The sequence below is a fragment of the Meriones unguiculatus genome, chromosome 3 (assembly GCF_030254825.1).
Source record: "Meriones unguiculatus strain TT.TT164.6M chromosome 3, Bangor_MerUng_6.1, whole genome shotgun sequence".
Lineage (NCBI taxonomy): Eukaryota > Metazoa > Chordata > Mammalia > Rodentia > Muridae > Meriones > Meriones unguiculatus.
The window spans coordinates 56347300-56369126 of NC_083351.1; the positions used below are offsets into that span (position 1 = coordinate 56347300).

Consider the following 21827-nt stretch of genomic DNA (forward strand, 5'->3'; position numbering starts at 1 on the left):
TGTTCCACGACATAACTAAACTTAAACAATATATACGTAGCAATCAACTATATAGAAGGTGCTAGAAGGAAAACTCCAATCCAACGAAATCAACTATACCCAAGAAAATTCAGGGTAAAGACACCATCACTTTGAAAAAGCAAAAGAAACACACAAACACATAATCACCACCAACTCCACAATAAAAGGAACTAACAGTCATTGGTCATTAAGATTTATTAACATCAATGGTCTCAACTCTCCAATAAAAAGACAGAGAATAACAGATGGGTTGTGGAAACAGGATCCAACATTCTGCTGCATTCAAGAAACACACCTCTGAAACAAAGATAGACACTACCGCAGAATAAAGGGCTGGAAAAAGGTTTTCCAAGCAAATGGACACAAGAAGCAAGCTGGAGTAGCCATCCTAATATTTAATAAAATAGACTTTCAACCAAAATTAATCAAAAGAGATAGAGAGGAACACTGCATTCTCATCAAAGGAAAAATCCACCAGGAGGACATCACAATCCTGAACATCTATGCACCAAATACAAGGGCTCCTGCATTTGTCAAAGAAACACGATTAAAGCTTAAATCATACATTGATCCCAACATCTTAATATTGGGAGACTTCAATACCCTATTTCTTGCCTAGTGACAGATCACTGAGACAGAAGCTAAACAGAGAAATGACACTTACAGAGGTCCTAAATAAAATAAACCTAACAGATGTCTACAAATCTTTTACCCAAACACAAAAGAGTATACCTTTTTCTCAGCACCTCATGGAACCTTTTCCAAAACTGACCATATACTTGGGCACAAAGCAAGCCTCAGCAGATACAAGAAGATTGAAATAATCCCTTGTATCATATTAGACCACCATCTTCTAAAACTAGATCTCAACAATAAAAGAAATAACAAAAATCCTAAACACACATGGAAACTGAACAATTCTCTACTCAGTGACAACTGGTTCAGGGAGGAAATAAAGAAATTAAAGACTTCCTAGAACTTAATGAAAATGAAGGTACAACTTACCCTAAATTATGGGACACCATGAAAGCAGTGCTAAGAGGAAAGTTCATAGCACTAAGTGCCTTCATAAAGAAATTCGAGGCATCTCATACCAGCAACTTAATGGCAGACCTCAACGCACTAGAAAAAACAAAAGCACACACACCCAAGAGTAGATGTCTGGAAATAATCAAACTCAGGGCTGAACTCAATAAATTAGAAACAAAGAAAACCATTCAAATTATCAATGAAACCAAGAGCTGGTTCTTTGAGAAAATCAACAAGATAGAGAAACCCTTAGCCAAACTAACTAAAAGGCAGAAAGACACCATCCAAATCAACAAAATCAGAAATGAAAAGAACATAACAGATACTGAGGAAATCCAAACAATCATTAGGTCTTACTACAAAAAAGCCTTTATGCCACAAAATTTGAAAATGTAAATGAAATGGACAATTTTCTTGATAAATTCCATTTACAAAAGCTGAATCAAAAAGCTATATTCCCTGAGGAAATAGAAGCTATCACCAAAAGTCACCCATCCAAAAAAAGCCCAGGGCTAGACAGTTTCAGTGCAGAATTCTACCAGACCATCAAAGAAGAGCTAACACCAATACTCCACAAAACAGAAACAGAAGGAACATTATCAACCTCATTCTATGAGGCCACAGTCACCTTGATACCTAAACTGCACAAAGACCCAATAAAGAAAGAGAACTTCAGACCTATCTCTCCTATGAACAGTGATGCAAAAATACTCAATAAAATACTCCCAAACCAAATCCAAGAACACATTAAAGATATCATCCACCATGACCAAGTAGGTGTCATTCCAGGTATGAAGGGGTGGTTTCAACATATGAAAATCCATCAATGTAATCCACCATATAAACAAACTGAAAGAAAAAACACACACATGATGATCTCTTAGATAACAAAAAAGCATTTGACAAAATTTAACACCCATTCATATTTAAAGTTTTGAAGAGATCAGGGATACAAGGCACATATCTAAACATAGTAAAGGCAATATACAGCAAGCCTATAGCCAACATCAAACTAAATGGAGAGAAACTTAAATCAATCCCTCTGACATCAGGGACATAGCCAGGCTGCCCACTCTCTCCTTATTTCTTCAACATAGTTCTTGAAGTCCTAGCTAGAGCAATAAGACAACTAAAGGAGATCAAAGGGATACAAATCAGAAAGGAAGAAGTCAAAGTATCACGATTTGCAGATGATGTGATACTATTACATGAGTGACCCCAAAAATTCTACCAGAGAACTCCTTCAGCAAAGTGGCTGGATACAAAATTAACTAAAAAAAAAAAAAAAAAATCTGAAGCAGGCTAAGAAATTAGGGAAACAACACCCTTCACAAATAACATGAAGTACCTTGGTGTAACTCTAACCAAGCAAATGAAAGACCTGTATGAAAAAAACTTCAAATCTCTGAAGAAAGAAACTGAAAAAGATATCAGAAGATAAAAAGATATCCCATGCTCATGGGTTGGTAAGATTAACACAATGAAAATGGCCATCTTACCAAAGGCAATCTACAAATTCAATGCAATTCCTATCAAAATACCAACACAATATTTTACATACCTGAAAGACAAATTCTCAATTTTATATGAAAAAACAAAAAACCCATAATAGCTAAAACAATCCTGTACAATAAAAGATCTTCTGGAGGTATCTGCATCCCAGATCTCAAGCTGTACTATGGAGCAACAGTAATAAAAATGGCATGGTACTGGCATAGAAACTGGTGGCTCAATGGAATCTAATCGAAGACCCAGAAATAAACCTAAACACCTATGGAAACTTAATTTTTGACAAGGAAGCCAAAACCAATGGAAAAAAGATGGCATCAACAAATGGTGCTGGTCTAACTGGATGTCTACATGTAACCCATATTTATCACCCTGCACAAAAGCTAAAGTCCAAGTGGATCAAAGACCAAAACATAAAACCAGACACACTAAAACTGTAAGAAGAAAAAGTTGGGAAGAGCCTTGACCTCATTGGCACAGGAGACAACTTCCTGAACAGAACACCAACAGCACAGGCTCTAAGAGCAACAATCAATAAATGAGAACTCAGGAAACTGAAAAGCTTCTGTAAAGCAAAAGGACACTGTCAATAGAACAAAACAACAGCCTACAGACTGGGAAAAGATCTTCAACCCTACATCTGACAGAGGGCTAATATCCAGAATATATAAAGAACTGAAGGAGCTAAACAACAACAAACCAAGTAATCCAATTTAAAAGATGGGGCACAGAGCTAAACAGAGAATTCTCAACAAACTCAAGGGATGATGCATGCTGGAGAGGTTGTGGAGAAAGAGGAATCCTCTTCCATGGCTGGTGGGAGTGTAACCTTGTACAATCACTTTGGAAATCAATCTGATGCTAGGAATCTGATGCTACCTCAAGATCCAGCTATACCACTCCTAGGTATATACCCAAAAGATGCTCCACCACTCAATAAGGACATTTGCTCAACTATGTTCATAGCAGCTTTATTTGTAATAACCAGAATCTGGACACCTTGATGTCCCTCAACCGAGGAATGGATAAAGAAATTGTGATACATTTACACAGTGGAATACTACTCAGCAATTAAAAACAAGGAAATCATTAAATTTGCTGGCAAATGGATGAAACTAGAAAAGATCATCCTGAGTGAGGTATCTCAGAAGCAGAAAGACATAAATGATATATACTCAATTATAAGTTGATATTAGCTATATTATATAGGACAAAAATACTAAAATCTATAGTCCTAAAGAAGCTAAACAACAAGGAGGATCCTAGGGAAGATGCTTAATTCTCATTCAAAAGGGCGAACAAGATTGACATCAAGATTCTACCCACTAGGGTATTGAAGGAGATACTGAGACTCATAGCCAAATTTTGGGCAGAGTGCCAGAAACCTTATCGAAGAAGAGGGAGATAGAAAGACCTGGAGAGGACAGGAACTCCACAAAGAGAACAGAGCCAAAACCAAAAAACAAAAACAAAACAAACAAACAAACAAACAAAAAACGTAGGCCCAGGAAGTCCTGCAGAGACCAATACTCCAACCAAGAACCATGCATGGAGAGGACCTAGACCCCCTGTTCAGAGGAAGCCCACTGGCTACTCAGTCTCCAAGTGGGTGCCCTAGTAAGGTGCACAGGGGCTGTCTCTGACATGAACTCAGTGGCTGGCTCTTTTATCACCTCTCCCTAGGGACTGCAGCCTTACCAGGCCAAAGAGGAAATGATACAGCCAGCCTTGCTGAGACCTGATAGGCTAGGGTCAGACAAAAGTGGAGGAGGTCTAAGAGAAGGGCAAAGGGGGAGAAGAGGGAGAGTGGGTAGGACTGGGAGGAGACGAGGGGGCTGCAGTGGGGATAGAAAGTGAAGAAATTGCAATAAGTAAATATATAAAACAACTACAACAAAAAGAATCATGGCTTCAGTTTTGATGAGGACTAGCCTTTTTTTGTTTATAATGCCTAAAAATGACATTTGTTTAACAAAACAACACAATTATAAAAATGAAAGTAACTAGTAGGTTATGGATTCTTCTAGAGGCCAGAAAGTAAAGAAGGGAAAAGGAACACAGAGCACCAGAGACTAGATAAAACCTGGTTCTTTCTTTTCTCTGCTCAATCATTCAACAAAGCAGTTTTTACTAGCTGGCAGACATAATACGGGTCAGGACACCAAGAAATAAAGCCTATCTGTGTACTCAAATAAGAGAGAGCAGTCGGATGTCCCTCCAAATCTAGGCAAAGCTTTTATATTGCCCAGTTAGTGACAGAAGCTTAAATCACTGGATGAAAGTCTGCCGCGAACTGTTTGAAAGTATTTCCGAACAGGTTGCTTAAGTGTAAGCTACAGAATTGCAGTGAAAAAATCTATCAAATGCCATAATAACTAAATCAATGGCCAACATCAGCATCAACAACAGGACACAAAGACAAGATGCACCTCTCCTGACACACACCTGAAAGGAAAGAAACATTTATGTATTCCCAATAACACAGGCCCAAACTTAGGAGGAGGCAACTGGCAACATCAGAGGGACATTTATAGTATTAGTAATTATATTAAATAGATAAAGCTAATTGAAAGGAAGAGACTGGCACAAGAAATACTAAAAGGTGACTGAACTATCTAAAATACTTTATGAAAGTATTTTTTCTTTTTTTTAAACTTTTTTCACAATTTATTCATTATACATCCCAACTGAAGCCCCCTCCCTCAACTCCGCTCCACCCTTCCCTCTCCCTATCCCTTCCCCTAGCTCACTGAAAGGGGGAGTTTTTCTCCTTTGCTATCTGCCCATAGCTTGTCAAGTCTTATTAGGACTGCCTGGATCCTCTTCCTCTGTGGCCTGGTAAGGCTGCATCTCCAGGGGCAAGTGATCAAAGAGCAGGCAACTGAGTTCATGACAGAAGCAGCTCCTGTTCCCCTTACTCAGGAATTCCACATGAAAACTGAGCTGTTAACAGGCTACATCTGAGCAGGACGTCTAGGTCCTCTCCATGTATGGTCCTTTGTTGGTGCATCAGTCTCTGGAGGACCCCCTGGGCTCAGATTCTTTACCTTTGTTGGTCTACTTGTAGAACTCCTGTCCCACCCATGTCTCTCTATCCCCACCCCCCTCTTCTTCCATGAGATTCCCTGCGCTTTGTCCAAGACATTTTATATGTGAAGACAGGTTTGTTGGAAGTAAAGGATAGAAAAGACACACATACAAACAGCAACCCAGAGACACCCTCACATTCAGAGCAAACTAAACAAGCATGGAGACCAAAGAATTGCTAGGGAATTGCTATTGTAAATGAAAAACATTTACAATAGCAAAAGGGCCAATTCATCCAGAAGTAAGATGTTTATAAACATAGAAGCACCTAACGGTAGAATCTACAAATACACAGAGCAAAACAAAAATGAAGCAAAAGAGAGAAATAGACAGATCAACAAAAGAGCAGGATACCTCAAGGCTTCAGTGATGGTGAGGTGAGGGCAGATATATAGAGGAAATGAAGACTTGAACAGATTAAATATGTCAATGCAGCACTCTCGTCAACAATAAAATACATTTTCTGAAGTGTACAAGAACAAGAAACATTCTCCAAGATAGATTTTATCTGAGGCCACAAAAAATTCCCAAGGAATTTATGGGGAGTAAAAATTACATGTGTTCTCTGAACATCGTGAATGGAATTACCATCACTAACGGGAAAATCTGGAAAAAAAAAAACATGTAAAATTAAATAATATAATTCAAAATAGGTCAAATAAGAAATCACAAGTAAGACTAGTCAACACTTTGAGGTGAAGATGGACCTGCTTGAGAGTAACCGTTATTGACGGAGCTGGCAAGAGTCCTGAGTGCTGGGTGCCAGGCAGCACATTCTCTGTCTCTGCTTTGAAAGAGAATAGTTCAGCCACCATACTTGTGGAGAACTCTGAACCCTTAGGAAAGTGTCTTAGCAGAGAAAAATTATCAGCACTGTGGTAAGCTTCCAGAAGTAAAGAAACATTAGATGGCTAACTCAAGCCTAATGGTGGTTTACATGGAAAGACTGAACAAAACTGAACAGGAGTAGTAGCAGAGATGGCACCCAAAACCAGTGGATTGCGGTTTTTCCTTTCATGATGACTTTTGACCAAAAGATAAGGTTCTAGCTTACCCCAGTGACCGTTTTCATGAACAATTAGGAAGGAAGAAGGCTGTAAGCAGGCAGCTGTGGTAAGAAGGCAGTTTTAGAACTGACTAATTGATTTGTGTTGTGTAACTGACTTATTATCAGATTATGTTTTAAGTTTCTAGAGCATCCGTGTGAAGAAAAAAAACTTTTTCATTACATTTATCTATTTCTAGAATTAAAAATGAATCTGAGATGAATGAAAACAAAAACATAGAATACAACAAGATTTTAAGATGCAAAAAAGCAACTATCCAGCATGAAATTTCTAACAAAAAAATGTGTCTGTTAAAAGAAAATCTACACTGAATAACCTAACTTTCTACCTAAGATAACTGGAGAAATAAAAGAGCACCCTAATTCCATGGATCAAATAGAAAAAAGAAAGTAAGATTAAAGTGAAATTAATAAAACATATGACAGGAAAAAGCAGAAAAATTACAAAAACTTTTCTGAAAAGAGCAAAATTGACAAATATAGGAAGACTAAGAAATAATAACTAAATTCAGGAATGATGGGGATGTTATCAAGAACTCTGTAGACATCACTCAACAATAGAAATATTTGTATGATAATGTAAGCACACTACACACCATTCAAAGTCACCAAATTGGGTGAAGAGAACTGGTATGTAGATTTTATATGATTGAAGACATTAAGGAAAAAAATGAACTGAGAACTTTGGAAAGCAAGAATTAAAAATGTAAAAGGAGATAAAGACATAAAGTAGAAGGATGAAGACAGTAAAAGAATGCTACTGCCTCTGGACAGTTGTGCAAATGAGAGCTTATTAATGCACTTCTGTTTTCTGAGAATATATTTATTATTGTTATTACTGAACAAGCTTTTTTAATATGACATATATTAACTTTGAAAAGATTAGTTCAAAGGAGAAAACAAATCCACTAAAACGAAAATGGAAAAAGAATAGAAGAAGGTGCGGGACAGTGAGAAGACCTGCTCCTGGCCAGGCAGAAGCAATCCTGTAAACACGGCTACACAGCAAAAGTAATCTACAGACTCGGTGTAACCCCGTAAAGCTCCCATAACTTTCTTCATAGAACTAGAGAACACAATCTTCAAACAGACAGGCAGAGAAGACTCTGGATAGCCAAAACAATTCTAAATAGAACACAGCTGGAGAGATCAAATTACTTGACTTTAAACTATACTACACAGCCAATGGTACAAAGACCGCATATTACTATCATAAAAATAGGCCAAAGGAATAGACAATCATACCAGAAATAATGCCACACAGCTACGAACACCTAATTTTTAATAAAGGTGTCAAAACATACACTAGAAAAAAAATAAGTAAATGAAGCTTGCAAATTGAGTATCTGCAGAAGAATGTAAAAGGATTCAAAGTGGATCAAAGACCTTTAAACATGAAATAGCGAAATTGTTAGGGAAAAAGATAATGAATGCACTTTGAGATACAGATATAGTCTAGCATGTTCAAAAGGAACAAACCCCTAAAGTATATACAGTAAATAGATCCAAGAATTTACAAATGGTTTTAAAATACATTTTTTAAAATAATATTTATTTTTATTTTCTGCACACTGGTGTTTTGCCTGCATGTATGTCTGTGTGAAGGTGTTGGATCCTGGAGTTACAGACGGTTGTGAGCTGCCACGTGGGTGCTGGGAATTGAACCCGGATCCTCTGGGAGAGCAGCCAGTGCTCTTAGCTGCTGAGTCAGCTCTCTAGTCCCTTAAATACTTTTTAAAATTGTGTAACAAAAGAAACTAAGGAAAGGATAAAATCTTTATCAGATACACTGCAGATTATACATATGAACCATTAAAATTAAACAACACAACCCCAATCCAAACTGCCAATCGATAAATGTACTAATAAGGTAGACAAGACAATTCTCAAAAGAAGAAATATAAGTAGCCAATAATATTTTAACAAATATTTGATATTCTTAGTCATCAGAATAATGCAAACTACAACTAGTTTGAGATTCTATCTCACCCCAGTCTGAATGGTTACCATGAAGAGCAATGACAGCAAATATTTGCGAGGAGCTGATAGAGGAGGAACCCTTATTCAGTGCTGGTGGGTGTGCACACTGGTGCAATCATATGGCAATCAGTGTGGAGGCTCTACAAGAAACTTAAAACAGGACAGGAAAATGGTTCCACTGACAAGGTGCTCATTAGCCAAGATGGTTGCTCAGCACCCACAAAAGCTGGCCTCAGGGATTGGAGAGATGGTTCTGCCGTTAAGAGCACTAGCCTCTCTTCAGAGGACCAGGGTTCAAGTCTCATATCATGGCACACCACTATCCAGGTGTGACTCTATAGTTCCAGGAACTGTGATACCCTCTTCTCTTCTGGCTTCTGTTGTCACCAGGCAAGCATGTGGTACACAGACATACATGAGGAAAAGTAGCCATAAACATTATAAAAAAAGGGTGGGGCTTGTCTGGGTGATGTGGTGGGGTGTGGTGTAAACCTGCTGGATCCTTGAAACACACTGGCCTTCAGTCTATTTAAAACTAGGAGCTCCAGATGCAGTGAGTCTCAAACACAAGGCAAGGAGGGCAACAGAAGAAGATATGCAACAGTAACCTCTGGCCTCTGCATACACCTACATGAAGACATACATCCTACACGTACCACCAGCATCACTACTACTCTAAAAACACAACTAGCATGTGACCCAGGTATACCATCCATAGGCATGAAACCAAAGTCCTCTCTCTCATCAATGTTTACTATTGTTCTATTCAAATTGCAAGGAAATGGAATCAACCTGTATGTCCATCAAATGCTGGATGTGTAATGTACATACAAGTACTAGAATTTTATTTGGTTTTAAAGAAAAATGAAATTGTGAAATCTGCAAGAAAATGGATAGAGTTGGAAAAGCTAAATGAGGTAGCTCAGGCTGAGAAAGATAAACACTGCATGTTCCTTATTTGCAGACCCTAGTCGTATGGCTGTGTGTGTGTGTATTTTCTGTGGACATGTGTAAGCACAGAGGTCATAAAACTAGAAAAAGGACATGGATGAAGAGGATGGAAAGAAGACAATGGGGAGGGCAAGAGAACACATGGTAAGAGAGTATAAACACACACTGGGGCAGAGGGGGTGAGTGCAGGGGAGGGAAAGGGAGCCAGAAAAGGGGAAGGGGGAAGGCAACCCAAACTAAACAGACAGAAAAATGCCAAAAGGAAGCCTATTACTGAGTGAAAAACTCAAATGTTTTTAAGGCTAAAATGAAGCTAGGGGCTGGAGAGATGGCTCAACAGGAGCACCTGCTGCTCTTCCACAGAATCAGGGCTCAGTTTCCAGCACCCATGCCAGGCAGCTCACAACTGTCTCTGACTGCAGCGGGGGTGGGGGCAGGGTCCTGTGCCTCTGGTCTCCAGGGCACCTACACTCATAGGTACATACTCAATGCAGACACACAGTTACATCTCATTAAAAAACAGAAAAACAAATCTCTGAAAAGAACAGCCAAAATAAAACTAATACAAACAAAGACAAACACAGACACTGTATGCTGTCGTACATTAAAATCTGTTTTAGGCAATGTGATTTTGTAGGACTAAAGAGGGCACAAGTTAAGTTTCGAATATTAACTGTCCCCAACTGGTGATGCTCTGCTGAAGGCTAGGGAAGCTTTAGGAACCAGGCCTTAGGAAAAAGTGGATGGCAGGGGCATGCCTTGGAAGGTTACTCCTGGTTCTGGGCAACCCCCTCACTCTCTGCTTCCTGTCTGCCATAAAGTGAACAACCTCCTCTTCCATGGACTCCTGCTATCACACTATTTCACTCTGTTCAAATACAAATAAATGGATAAGAGCAACACAAGAAAATACCAAAAGAGCCAAGGAAAATCTTAGAGAAATATGAACTAAAACTGTTCAGGCTCAAGTACACAATAAGGACATTTGCTCAACTATGTTTGCAGCAGCTTTATTTGTAATAGTCAGGAGCTGGAAACAGCCCAGATGCCCCTCAACTGAAGAATGGATGCAGAAATTGTGGTACATCTACACAATGGAATATTACTCAGCAATGAAAAATAATAATGAAATCTGCAGGTAAATGGTGGGAACTGGGAAGGATCATCCTGAGTGAGCTGTCCCAGAAGCAGAAAGACACACATGGAATATACTCACTCATATAGACATATAACATAGGATAAACCTACTAAAATCTGTACACCTAAAGAAACTAATCAAGAGGGAGGACCCTGACTAAAATGCTCAATCCCCATCCTGAAAGGCAAAGAGGATGGACATCAGAAGAAGAAGAAAACAGGAAACAACCTAGGAACCTGCCACAGAGGGCCTCTGAAAGGCTCTGCCCTGCAGACTATTAAAGCAGATGCTGAGACTTCGGGCCAACTGTTGGGCAGAGTGCATGGAATCTTATGAAAGAAGTGGGAAACAGTAAGATCTGGAGAGGACAGGAACTCCACAAGGAGAGCAACAGAACCAGAAAACTTGAACACAGGGGTCTTTTCAGAGACTCATACTCTGACCAAGTACCATACATGGAGATAACCTAGAACCCCTGCACAGATGTAGCCCATGGCAGTTCAGTGTCCAAGTGGGTTCCATAGTAATGGGAAGAGGAACTGCCTCTGATATGAACTGATTGGCCTGCTCTTTGATCACCTCTCCCTGAGGGGGGAGCAGCCTTACCAGGCCACAGAAGATGACAATGCAGCCACTCCTGATGAGATCTGATAGACTAAGATCAGAAGAAGAAAGGAGAGGGGAACTCCCCTATCAGTGGACTTGGGGAGGGGCATGCGTGAAGAAGGGGAAGGAAAGGTGGGATTAGGAGGGGAGGAGAGAAGGGTTTATGGGGGGATACAAAATGAATAAAGTGTAATTAATAAAAGTTAAAAAAAAAAAAAGAAGCCGCCTTTGAAAAAAAAAAAACAAAACTGTTCTTCCCTGAAGTTGTTCTTGTCAGGCATCTGCTCGTGGTCCTAAAGAAGTCAGATATGCAGCAGGCATAGCCTCAGTGGTTAGCTCTCTCCACATACTCCATTTCTGACATCACTGAATTTTCTATGTGAACATGCAAAAGATAGCGGAAAGGAATCTCACAAAGGGAGTTTGACCTAAGTGACTGCTTCTCCCCAGCATCACTGCACACGCAGGCTCAGTTCTGATGGTGGCGCCTCCTGAAGAGGGCCTGCTCTCAGAGGATCAGGCTTGTTCCTGCAGGGCTGAGGCTGTCACTTAGACCAGACCACCTAAATTCACAAAGCTACTGTGGTACTGTGTGTCTGGGCATCTAGTAGGCTTTCTCCTTTTAAACATCCTACATGGTGAAAATTCAAATAAATGGATAACAGTTACACACACACACACCCAAACGAATGCAATTTGCCACAACTCTTAAATGTGTGCCTTTGCCTTCAGCACTTTTGGGTGCTGAAGAGTGCACAGACGCAACTACTGCGAGCAACGAGCCACAGCTGCATTCTTAGCTCCGCCTACTCTTCCACGCTCAGTGTCAGAACTAAACTTTATCTGGAATTAATGTTAATAAACAATAATCCCTCTCTTCATATACCTAGTCTCTTTCTGGCCAACAAATGGAAACACAAGACTTACATGGCACCGTGGTTCCGAATCTAGCAGGATTCAGTACTATGAACCTGTTTTTCAAGCTTCTTCTGCCCACACCTTGAGCTCCTATCAACACTAATGTTTTTCGCTGGAAGGGCGGCATTTTTGCTACTTCCTCATAGATCTGAATTTCATGACGATCAAACTCTACATGTGAAAGTAAAGGGACAACGTTATGCTCAGTTACGCTTTATATACTCAGAAGCACTCGCTGGTATTCAAATGCTCATGGTGCTGTCTTGCTAGTTAACTATCACTGGGACTAAGCACAGCTGACACAGGCTTGTCTTCACAAACTTGGCAGGGTAGAAAAAATATTTTAAATCTTGACTTAAATGTTTATCCCCACTCATTTGCCCTCGGACATTCATTTGATGTCCTCCGATGTTCTTAGGCAACCCCTGTAAAAGGGTCATTTGACCCACAAAGGGGTTGTGACCCACAAGTTGAGGACCACTGCAGTCAAGGCTTCTTATTAGGGGAAGTTATCAGTAGAAATGATGACCCTAACATCAATCAAATTACAGTTTATGTGATTTACACTAAATGGCACATGCAAAGTAGAGTGCACAGGACGTCTGCTTGGCTGCTGCACTTGTACAGGCAGAGTGCGCCACCTCCAGCGACGGCACACTCATGTCTAAGTACCAAAATTCTGAAAGGCATCCATAAAACAAAACACTGGATACAAAAGCATTTGCAGTAGACTACAGCCTCAAATTATTAACCAAGTCAATGAAAAGGTTACAAGTCTTGCTAAAAAATTTAGAGATATGTTTAATGAATAATAAAACCAAGTGATCCTGAAATACATCACCTATAACCACTGCTTGACTCTATCTGTAGGACAACACTTCGTCCTTACATTATTACCTCAACAATTCCTTCATAATAAAATAAACCAATACTGGGAGTAAAACCACCACGTCTCCCTCCTGTATGATTTGCTTTATACTCTGTTCGTTTTTTACTAGTGTAGAGGTATCTTTGAAGTCAAGAAAAATAAATCTGATAGTTTCCATATTTAGCTTCCTTAAATTTTTTTAAATTATACTGGGTCACATAAGGCCATTTTTATGCAGACACATACTGCACTTTGAGCACATTTTTCCTGTACCCTGCTACCCTTCCCTTATTCTTTCTTCCCTACATAATTTCTCTCTCCTTTAATGTCAACTGTATACATTTAATTTTATGTATCTATATAAAATCTAGGGTCCACAAGTGGGGAAAAAAAAGTTTGTGATCCTAAGACTAATTTAGTTTGTTAAACATGATTATCTCCGATTGTATCTATTTTTTCCAAAAACCAAAAAACAAACAAAAACAAAAACAAACAAACAAACAAAAAACCCAAACCTATTTCATTCATTTTCTTTTTCCCATTGATGGTCACTTAGACTAATTCCAGAACTCAGCTCTTGTGAACCATGGCGCAGTTAACAATGACACAGAGTATTTCTGTAGCATGTTGAACTGCGGGGGCAGCTGTGTAACTGGGTAATTCTAGTCTACTCTTGTACTGATTTCTACAGTGGCTGGACTACTTTACTTCAAAGGTTCCTTTTTGTCCATATGTTTGTGGAATGTTATTTTTCTAAATGAATGCCGTTCTGTATGGGATGAGATAGACTCTCTATGTAGCTTTCTTTAATCTGCATTTCTCTCCTGGCTAGTGAGGTTGAAGCTTTTGGTTTAAATCTGTAATGCACCTAAATGGTCTGAGGGTGATTTATTTCATTATTTTCCTTTCGAGTTCTGGGGGTTGAACCATGACCTTGTATATGCTAGGCAATGGCTACATCCCTAGACCTTTGATTTGACCATTTTTTAAAGCTTCCCCCCGGCCCCAGCTTTGGGGGCATAAATGACAAATAAAAGTTGTATATTCTTAAAGTATATATCTTGATGATTTGATGTATTTAAATGTAAAATGAGCTTATCATGAACTAATAAATTAATCTATTACTTCTCATAATTACTATTATGTTTTCTTTAAAAAAAAAATGTTCCTTTCTTTAAGATGAAAGATTTAGGGACAGGCAGAAGAATTTAGTTTGAGGCCAGCCTGAGTTACTAACGAAAGTATTGGGTAATAGGATAATTAAGTGTTTGAGGCAGCCTGTACTAACTAGTGAATCCCAGGCCAACCTAAACATATAGATAGATTCCCCCCCCCCAGGAGAAAAAGAAAGAAAAACCGAAAGAAAGAAAAAGAAAAAGAAAGAATAAGAAAAGAAAGTAAGTCTGAAAGATTTGAGGAAGACTATTAGAAGGCTCCCACTAGACTAGTTATCCGGCCTAGTACCATTTTCCCAAAATGCATCTGACAATGTTATGACAGCATATAGCTCTCCTTCATCCTAATGCTAACACATTCAAAAAGGCTCTCTGCCCCTTAGAAATGGCACACATGTTTCTGTGTCAGACTCTTCTAAATAAGTACTGTCAATTACATTCCTCCTGCATTAGTACAAGCACAAATCCTAACAACTTCATCTTGCTGCAAATTATAGTCACAAATTGGGACTTAACCAATTTCTTTATAATACCATTTATCATGTGTTCACATTCCAGACCCAGTAACTGACACTAATAGGAATTACATTCATTTTAAATTACATATTCAGAGATTAAAACATGTTAACTAATGACAAAGCTATTTATTTAGATCTTTCAAAGGGATTTTGAACGCACCTGCATTCCTGGTTGTGAGGTACATCATCTTTTTCTTTTTTTTGTTGCTTATAGTTCCACAAAACGGTCCTGGAAGATGACAAGACCAGTGTAATTTAGATGATACCCCAAGGTACAACCTTAAGTTGCCTAGTCAAGGCAGGAGAATTACCTTCCTGAGGGAATGGGTCAATTTGTCATGAATTTTGGTACTCTACCAGTAGGTGGCAGAAAAGAATAAAAAATTACTTCAGAGAGGAAAATTCTGATGTGCAGGAAAAATGAATTCTCCATGTATTTGAAATGAATTTACTTACATATTCAGAAAAAAGGAGGCAAAGGAGGAAGGCGAGCCCATCCCTCCCTGCCTGTTACTTGCATGAAGCTCTTCACCTGAATTGTCCCAGTCTCTGCGAACAAATGCCTTTCTCTTCTCTTCCAGGAACTGGCTTGGAATCAGACCAGCACTTCCTCCCTCTTTCACATGGCTAGCCTAGAATCAAATTAATATCTCAGTGACCAAAATTTTAGTAAGTAGGACAAGTGCTGGTCAGTTAAAGTTAGTTTGCTATGGAAGACAACCTTTCAATCCATGGAACTGTGCTAAACGCATCTAGACACCGCCATACTAAGGAACCAGTTTGTATCCAAGATTCCCATGTATGTCAACTGGTAATGACATTTTAAAACTCCCATTAACAACAATGTACAGGCTCCTCAAATAGTTCAATGTGTGTGTGTGACAAAAATTAAAGAAAAGAAAGAAGAATGCTATTTTACACAATGAAGTGTTAAGGAACATTTTATCTGGCATCCTTTACAAGCCATTTCTACTGACCTCAATCATAGAATGTTATTTAATTCCCAATACTGGGAATACAGAGCATAAATTTTAATTCATGCTAAGACTCTGAATATTCCAATGTAGTATGTTTAAAATATGTAAAATTTCATCTAATATAAGAAATAACAACCTTAAAATCAAAGTCAGTGTCTGTGCACATGTGCACACGAGGGTAGGTACCCAGAGGCCAGAAGAGGAAGATGGAGCTCCTGGAGCTGGGGTTCCAGGAGGCTACGAGCAGCCCAACAAGGGTGCTGGGAACCTGGGTCTTCCACAAGAGTCAAGGGTTCTTCTAAGCTAGGCCGTCTTTCAAGGCCCAGAACAAGTAATATTTTTAAATGGCAATGATTTGTTTCACAGGGTTAGTGTGTTTCTCCTTATAACTAGAACAGAAAGTCTGTCTACCAGTTTTCAGTAATCCTGAATATTGGAATTAAAGGAAGACTACCAAAATGAAAGAAGAGACTCAAATGATGGTGAGATGATTAGAAAACTAAAGGAGAGCATTCACAGAAAATAAAACAATAAGCCTGGGAGATCTGTGCTTAGGCATAGGAGTGATCAGACATTTTTAAAGCTTCTATTTCAGTGAAGATCTCTTAAAATCATGAACTGTTTCCTGAACTCATCTCAAAGTTTTCTCACCACAGTGCACTTATTGATAAAAATGTCTTCATTTTCATGCCGGGCATACTGTTCCGAGGCTGTTCCTATCCTGTAAATCATTTCTCTGTAGAAGTTATTTAATTCATCACTGTTAAACCTGTTACCACTAAATGCTAAGTTATGCTTGGTATTGGGTCCCGGAGCCTTTCTTCTTTCACCCTGTTCTCAAATGAGGCCATAATCGGCTCCAGAGGCTGAAAAGATTCTAGGCTTCTTATCATTTTCTTCAGTTTTTAATAGTGTGTCAGCTGATATAAGCAATCGAAAAAACAAATTAAGAAGCACTGGCAAACAATGACTCTAAGGTTCTTCTTGTCCGACAACATATTTGAAGGCAACTGCCCATGTGAAAAAACTGCTTCAGCTAATCCAGACCTGGTGACTGCCTCAGGCGGGGCATGGCTGCTTTTATAAGCAGCTACTCACAAGTTCTCTCTCATTTGGTTGTCTGTCCACAAAGCTAGCAGACATAAGGCAGGAGTTGTTCATGCAGGCAAATCATGGGAACGAATGCTTCCTGCACTTTTACATACTGGCCAGATCCAAGATGAAAATAGAGAAGCAGTTGCAGGTTTTCTGAGACTCATACTAACCTGCCACCAGTTTGGGTCTTCTCTGTTTACAATCTGAAGAATTTCTCCTTTGGAAAACTTCAGTCCTGCTTCTTTGCAGGGTATCAGGTTATCATTGAAGGGATTATAATCAAAATGACACTTGACAAATACCTAAAAACACAGCACAGTGAAAAAGACTGTATGTTTATCATTAAGCGTTGGGTGTTGAAACCAAATCACTGATATTTAATTGTAACTGACAATTACAATTCAGATGAACAACTTACTCTCCTAAATAAAAACCAACTTATTAGAATACTCATATAATGATTTGGTGTTACAGAAAATAAATATTTATGCTACATTAAAATTTCGTTCATTTATGAAACTCCTGTTTCTTTTTGCGGGATGTGGAGTTTTAAACTCAGGGCTTTGATGCCAGTGAGTGCTATATTATATACCTCTCTTAACACCTACTCTTAAGTCAGCAAGTATGTTACAATCACTCTACCCTTCTCCCCTCTACAATCTTTTCATTTGATTCTCAACAAATACTCCATACTTTTTAATTTAAGTAAATGTCAATTTGCAGTTAAAATCCTGAAATAAAGTATGCAGTAAGTTTGAGGCATACATTTCCAATATATCTGGACTGACACTGTACATACATCTTGAAAACAAAATTAAACAACAAAGGTCATCTTGAAGTGAGACCTGAGATATATTTGGTAACCTTGTAACATTAAGAACTCAACTTTACCTCTAGTATTATATTGTAATCAGACAGTTACACTGGCTAAAACTAGTAAGGAAAATAGTTTCTTGATCATCTTAATGTGATTTATATGTTTACATTTAAATAACTATTAAGTTACTTATAAGACAAAATACTAGAAAGGTCTTAACTATTTTCCAATATAATTTCAAATATACATTTCTCTTAATTGGTTTACTAATAAAAGTATGGTAGTCACACTGTTACTTAAAATCTCCAATGCTTGCAACATACTGCTTATTTACTTTAATTTGATTCTAATTAATCATTTTTAATATTTGATGGCAAGTTTAGATGAACTATTTTCTTAAAATAGACATGCTTCATACATATTTATAGAAATTCAAATTTTATCTTCTACTGAAAAGCCTTAGCATTAATCAGCAGATAAACTTTAATAAGCAGAAAACCATATAATTAGTCAAAATAACAATGTTACTTTTCTATGTGTATCATACCACTACAACTAGAAACAAAAATTCCAAACAGTACAAGTACATGCACTGTATTGTTAGTATGCTAAAAACACCCAATGTAAAAGATGCATAGGAAGATATTTTTAAACACTGGGTGCATGTGATTTTGATAGAAAGCTCTAGCCCATTTGCAACAACCTTGCAAATCCTGAGAATCACTGCTTAATCTAAGCAGGAAGCCACTCTTGCTGATACATAATTTTAGAAGTATCTACAAAGCAAGCATGCGCACAATATTACCCTGCTCAACTGCAGCAGGTGACTAACTTGAGTTTGGCATGCAGCTCAAGGCTCTGACAATAAATAAGCAACTCAAGATGAGAAAGTTTAATCAGGGTAAATTTAGTTGACTGCTAAGACAGAACAACAGGAATGCCAGAGAGTGTTTTCACATGATACCATACCTGACGGACGTGGGAAGGATGCCTCTCCATACTGGTGTAATTCTAAAAATATATTTTTCAATTGCATAAATAAAGCTAGACTTTTAGCTTGTAACTGAACAAAATATAAGTAAGCTACTGGCTCATTTTATTACTTCAGTCATTAGTAAAGCAACTTCCTCCCTAATTAACTGTTCATAGATTATAATGCCTGTAAATTATAAATGACACAAGTAAAAAGTCTCAGGGATTTGATATGAGGCAGAGAAGAGACTGTGGGAGTAGTTATAAAACTAGCAGTGTATTCCTTACTTCTGGAAAAAGGTCCACTGAACGAAAAGCTTCACGTCACCTAAGCAAGGGTGTTTATCATCCTTGGTTGTGAGAGAATATTTTGCAAAGTTACAAGTGTCTTCCAAATTTCAAAAATTAGTTCTCCTGTTCGGAGATACCAACATCCAATTCAGATGTAAAAGGGTTAATAAAAGGAACAATTCTTTGGCTTATTCAACTACTTTTGGAACATTACCCTCATGCTCAAAAGCTCAGATTAATCTGGTTTTACTTTGGTAAAATTTGTCTGAAAAATCAGTTATCCTAGCTTTTGATCTAGGAGCTTAATAAAATCTTTAAAAATCATTAAATAATTGACCTACTGTATTTTATGAACTGCACTAATAGTCTATGAATGCCAAATGATCAATCTTAAATTACTAAACAATTAACAAAATATTTTGATCCTGTATTTTCAACATTAAAGGAAAAACTGAACTATCGACAATTTAAAATAGATGACAGAGAAAGGAAAGTACAAGTGGCTTTTAAGCATAAATGTCCAAACCATTCCGAGTAGAAATGAAAATTAAAACTACTAGGATAGTTCCTTCCTATTAACCAGCAGAAACTCAAATATTTGACATTCTGCAGACAGGACTATGGGCTAATAGGGATTTTCCTAACATGCGTGTGGAAGAATGCCCCAACCTCTTGGGAGGACACTTTGGCAATAATTACCAACATCACAAACACATAAACCCTTTGACCTAATAATCCTCTTCTGAGAATGGATTCAGAAGTTACATTACTCGGATTCGTGTGAAGTGACTTAGCTACAACACTAGTAACTGCTGAACACTAGTAACTGCTGAACCAGTCGTTACAGATTAGGATGCAGTCTGTTTGGCAATGCTGAGTTGCTTAAACAAGACCTGCATAATGACAGCATACCAGTCCACGGGCCAATGACAAGAGGGACGATTTCAAGGTCCCACCCTTAGACAAAAAAGCTACAGACAATCAACAGCTGCTGAGAGGGAGACAACCATTCACCTCCAGGATGAAGAGCTCCGTTACGTGTTACTAAACCCCAAACGGTCAGCTTTAAACATATGTATACAAAAGCTACGGACTCAGTAAGTAGTGTATGTATGCCTCCAGATTATCCTAGCCATTCATCTCATCAAGATGACTAAAAAACCTTGCTGAAATTTTGATTGGCAGACCTCTGAGTCTGTAAGTCAATGTGGAGAAAATGGACATTTCCATAATATTCTATTTATTTAGAACATCTCCATAATTCTTTTGTGTGGAGGACTTGAACTATTTTGTTAATTTATTGCCAGGCATTAAAGTGTCTCTACTATAAGTGATGTTTTAGTTATATTTTTAGCTGCTTGCTATGAAAAACAAAAACAAACAAAACCCCAAATTATAGTACACCAATCTGAGTAAGTACTCTATTATTTCTAGATTTGTAGTTTCTTGGGGGTGGGTTCTAACCATAAAAATTATATTAATTGTAAATTTATAGTTTTATTTCTTCCTCCACAGCCCCTTTATCTGTTTTTTTTTTTTTTTTTTGTCACAATGTGCTTACGAAACCCTCAAGAATACTGACAGGAGGCAATTCTAGTAACTTTTCTCTCCTTCCATTTTTTTTTTTTAACTTCAATGAGTCAGAATCTTTATTTTTATTTTAGACTTTACTTTTTTGCTTCTTTGGATTAGTCAATAACAAAATAACTTAGTATAAGTAATAATTAACTAAAAGTTTCAGCGTTCAGGAAACTTGAAATTTAAAATATTAAGGATTTATGTTCATTCTATCCCAAATGAAAGTCTTTAAAGCAATTAAATCATTGCTACTTTATTCTTGAAGTTGAGTCAGTTCAGTTTGCTTCACTGTTTGAAGCCTCATCAAAATTCTGAACAAGCCCATCAACCCCCCTCCTCCAACAACAAGTTGTGCTTTTCCATCACATCTGCCAGGGCTCTGTAGTTTGTCAGTGCCAAGCTGGGTTAAGATCCTGGGTGGCATTTCTGTCAGCTGCTTTGTCCCACAGTGGCTGGAAGGGGAAGTGTGCATGCTGCCAGATATGTCTGAATGCTAGGATGCTTTGCAAACATACTGAAGTTCAGCATCAGATACTGTTTACTCCTAACATCTTCAAGGAAAATGAAAACTTTAGCATTTGCTATAACAATCTTTTGAGGACATTTCTTTCACCAGTGCACAACTGTATATGAATTCTTGTAATAGAAGTTTTGGTTTCTTTGTACACTCAGTTATGTTATGTACATATGTTTTTGTTTTAATCCCAAGTGTGGATTTTAATTGGGCTATAGTTTATCCACAGCTGTTAATTGTCACGTGCAGGGCGTGATCTTTGCCAGCTGGTAACAGCCTTCCAGGTGTAGCAAAGAGTGGTCTAGGGCTCTGAGAGTATAAACATGAGAGCCAAAAAAGAGAAGGGATGGTGTGTGGTGTTGGTGTGTGTCATGTAGCAGTTTGAAGAGACCAGAGTGATGGATGGTATGGCGGTTTGGAGAAGAAAGATGGAGAGAAATGTTTCATGGCACAGCAGTTTGAAGAAGACTGCTGGCTTCATTTGCTGTTGATGGAGATTGGTATTCAGCCCTAAAGAACTCCTCAACCCTAAACAGCTAGGAGAAGTAAAGGTGCCCTCTCTCCCTACTAACCTTCTCTCTCCTGAGTAGGGTTGGGAGGTTGGAAGAGAAGTTGAGGCCTAAACACCGCAAATAGGGTTTTTAAAATGAGTGCTACATATGCTCAGTTACATATATGGATTTTCATGTAAGAAACTATACTAGCATGCTTTTAATA

The 21827-nt window shown here is 38.2% G+C and overlaps 1 protein-coding gene across 8 annotated transcripts in view; it reads right to left on the reverse strand.

Annotated features, from left to right (window-relative positions):
* The window catches only part of Pals2 (protein associated with LIN7 2, MAGUK p55 family member), a 103402-nt gene that overhangs the window by 11652 nt on the left and 69923 nt on the right, over positions 1–21827 (reverse strand). For 4 of the 8 annotated variants that reach the window (XM_060380015.1, XM_060380018.1, XM_060380019.1 and 1 more), the window contains 5 exons: positions 18725–18766; positions 17109–17240; positions 15399–15498; positions 15027–15095; positions 12315–12476 (listed from right to left, as the gene is read on the reverse strand). In XM_060380015.1, the coding sequence (XP_060235998.1) occupies positions 12315–12476; positions 15027–15095; positions 15399–15498; positions 17109–17240; positions 18725–18766 (505 nt within the window). The remainder of the gene's footprint in view (positions 1–12314; positions 12477–15026; positions 15096–15398; positions 15499–17108; positions 17241–18724; positions 18767–21827) is intronic. The other 4 variants (XM_021631098.2, XM_021631096.2, XM_060380020.1 and 1 more) reach the window with 2 other exon arrangements.